This window comes from Atta colombica, unplaced genomic scaffold (genome assembly GCF_001594045.1).
Source record: "Atta colombica isolate Treedump-2 unplaced genomic scaffold, Acol1.0 scaffold121, whole genome shotgun sequence".
NCBI lineage: Eukaryota > Metazoa > Arthropoda > Insecta > Hymenoptera > Formicidae > Atta > Atta colombica.
Genome location: NW_017259208.1, coordinates 754,991 through 758,754, shown reverse-complemented (window position 1 = coordinate 758,754; position 3,764 = coordinate 754,991). Strand labels below are relative to the sequence as shown.

The following is a 3,764-nucleotide window of genomic DNA, read 5'->3' as shown; positions in this document are numbered from 1 at the left end:
TATATATATATATATATTAGCTAATCAATAATTACAAAATAATCAATCTTTAATCTAGATCAAGCCTGTCCAATTTGATCTCCGAAGTCAAAACGTAAAGCCATCGATGTAAAAAAATTCAATGTTAGTAAGATTTTAGAACTATAAAGTGTTGATAAGCGTCATTTAGATGCGTATCAACTTTACAGTTTCTGAAATCTTACCCACATTGAATTTTTTGCGTCGATGGTTTTGCGTTTTGCTCCGGAGTTCAAATTGGACAGGCCTGATCTAGATTTAAATACTATATTTTACATTTGACATTAAATATATCTAATGTACCATTAAAATATTTCTGTATTTTTACGTTCAATTGCTTCAAGGAAATCCTTCAAAATTTGTTTTGTGCAAACATAAAACAAGTGAGACTAATCATTACGGAATAATATCCTTGTAATAACTTGATAAATATCGTAATTTAGTTAAAACTGCTTAAATTTTTTCTGCTTTTTCAAGTGGAAGACTAAAAAAAAAAATACGTTAATGCCTCTCCATTAAAATTTATTAAACAAGTGCGCGAAAATATCACGCGTACTTATCCTTATCCTACTTGTGTATACATTAAAAAAAAATACACTTGCTCGGTACAAGTAAGTGTTTACCCTCTGACGCACACAGAAACGCGAACACAAGTAGATACGCCCGCGCCATTCGATAGCATCGTCGCTCGGTGACTTGAACGCTCGCCTTCGAACAATGCACATTCGACAGCACCGTGTTGCAAAATCCTTAGGTGTTGATCAACGAGCGACACGCGGGTTGACACTACCTCCAAAGTATGAGCACGTGCTCGCCGTCGCCGTCAATCGGACCGGTTGAATGAGCGACGAACACACCACGCGCCGAGAATTTCCCTCGCCCCTCAACAGTCTCAACACATCGATGCGCCGAAATGATACGGATAGGAAACGGTACCGCGAGCCCGAGTCGCACACACGCTACACGAGTGACGCTATATAAATAATACTTCGCGCTAAGTCAAACCAGTCGACTTGCAGCGGCCGTACCTGTCGCTACGCACAATGCAACGGACCTTCAGAGATCTTTAAATCGTCTCGACACTCTCAACCCCCGTCGCGCCTCTCCTGTCTTCTTCTATCGCTCATCTGACCAACCCTTCGCTATTTCGCTATTTTCTCATCACTCGATAGTTGTTACTCTTGCCGTTGCGCACTTATCGCATGCAAGAATCTATCGGTGATATTTGATATTGAACAACTAAGCAATACATCCCTCAGGATGTCGCACGACAATTTGGGATTTACATCGAGCACGGTGAGTGGATGATACGAATGTGAAACATTGGAATGCATTAGGAATATGGATTTTATATAAGCGCAGGACAGATGTCTGCCGCGTGTATGTGTGTTGTGTTTACAACGATCAAAAAGAAATTTAAATTGTCATCTGTTGATATTCCTGTAACGATTTTTCATACATAACATAGAACGATTATGAGGTCAGGCATAGAATATTTTCTTCGGTTTCTTTCTCGAGAGAGGATATGTATTTCCTTCAATGATTCGAAATAGAGTTTTATATTTCTTTCCCTTTTTGTTGTCATATTAGTCGTTATCTTTGAAATTCATTTTGTGCAAATAGAACATCTTAATCTTAATATAAAACTGTAAATACGTTTCTCTCTTTGTTCTTGATAGTAAAAACAGCGGAGCGAAACCCTGACATAAACGGAACTAAAAATCTAAATTTTAGGTAACAACTAATTTTTAAAAACATGATTTATGTTACAAAAATGTCATCCGGAAATAATAAACATGTTTCTCTCTCTTTTTTCAAAAGTAAAGTGAAACCTTGACATAATCGAAGTAACGCTAAAAATGTTAATTTTAAATAATATATATTTTATTTATATATAGTTATATTTTTCCCCTCGAAAAGTATGATTTAGAAAAATATTCGGAAAAACGTATAGTATCGATAAAAAAATATAAGTTTTTAAAATAAGACTCTATTGCTGGTCTATTTATCTTTAAAGATTACGCAATTTTTTTTTAGCATTTGTATATGTAGCATAAGAATAACTGGTTACAAAATTATATAGTTTGAGTCAGTTGAATGACGTTTCTTTAGATAATTAAGATAATTTTAATGAGTGCATTTTTACATAAGAACAATATTTATATTTGTATGTAAAAAAACAACTTAAAATTCTACACACTCGTATGACAGTATATTTACATGAAAAAGGATAAATTTGTGTACAAAATAGATCAAGTTTCTTATAATTTGTCACGTTCAATTCTTTTTTTTTTTTTGTAAAAAAAAGAATCGAAATGACTTCTATCATTTTATAGTTTGTGATGACAGTGCATGTATATTTTTCTACTACATGCAGGTTTATCTATAGGCATGCATAATACAAAAGATGATAATGTTAATAATGCTAAATAAATAGAGTACTTGAAAATGAATTATTTTAATGGGATATTTTTACAAATTACATTTAGAAATAACGCGCGAGAGTTTATACACAAATTCAACGGACTAGAGCAACAATTGCGAAGTTGATTCCTTTTTCGCGCATATTTTGAGGAAGATTTAATTATAGAAAGATTTAAGAAAAAAGATTAAGAATAAAGAAAGGTTTAATATTGGACTGAAATTTTCTAAATTAATTTAGAAAAAAATTTGTTTTAGAAATTTAATTAGCAGTTTTACACATTAAAGCACAAAAAGTAAAATAATTTTATCCTTATATAAAGAAAAGACAATTATTGTTGTAAATGGTTCGCGATTCGAAATTTCCCAAAATTTTTATATTTAAAAAAAGATAAATATATATTCGGACATTGAAGAGAGAGAAAGCGAAGATACTGAGCGCAAAAAGTACAAGCAGTGCGAACAAATCTAATACCTCTCGTTGCAGAGCATGCTTCGTGATATTCCTTTTTATAGCAATGATTATGTAGGACAGGGATAATAATAAGCTCTCAACTATTGCACACTTGATATATTTGTAACGATTTGGCGATCGCGCGATGATTCGATCATGAACCAATCACGAGGATGGAAAGTTTCTATTCATATTACACAAACGAAACTTTCGCACGAAGGACGATCATTCGTTCATCGCATTGACATGCGAAATGATGACGTCGATGTCGTTACTGCTGTTTTTTTCCCGCTCGTTCACGACAATTATCGCAATAATTAGCGATTAGAATTGTTGCACAACGAGGAAATACCGAATAAATAAACAAACCGTGCCGGCTTCACTGACTTGATATCACGCTTTCGCGAGGTGTCCTTCTCTTGTTCCAACTCTTTCCAAGCCCACCTTTTTTTCTCCCTCGCTTTTTCTCCTCGCGCTGTCGAAGGCGACCGAGTACAATACCTGTTCGATCAAGCGCGTACGATTATTCGAAAGTATCCAAATTGTTGCACCAAGTGCTCTAAAGGTTTTGCGCCTTTCCCTCGTAACGTCGGCTTGTGTAAATTTTTCAACGACCTTGCGAAGTTGATTTCTTCGTAATGCATATTTTAGGGAAGGTTTAATTACGGAAACGCTTAATATTGGACTAAATTAAATTAACTTAAAAAAACTTGCTTTAGAAATTTAGGTGGCAGTTTTGCATAAAAAATAACGAAATAAATTTTAACTTTATATATATATATATAAAAAGATTATTGTTGCATCTGTTGAAAATTAGGATAATATTTACAAATACATATTTACAAATACAATATTGAAATAAAAATAATAT

The 3,764-nt window shown here is 33.6% G+C and overlaps 1 protein-coding gene across 1 annotated transcript in view; it reads left to right on the top strand.

The window, feature by feature from the left end:
• Window positions 1–959: 959 nt before the first annotated feature.
• Window positions 960–3,764, top strand: part of LOC108694622 (proton-coupled amino acid transporter-like protein CG1139) — a 25,113-nt gene continuing 22,308 nt past the window's right edge. The window contains exon 1 of the mRNA XM_018204214.1: window positions 960–1,314. Coding sequence (XP_018059703.1) covers window positions 1,279–1,314 — 36 coding nt within the window. The 5' untranslated portion in view covers window positions 960–1,278. The remainder of the gene's footprint in view (window positions 1,315–3,764) is intronic.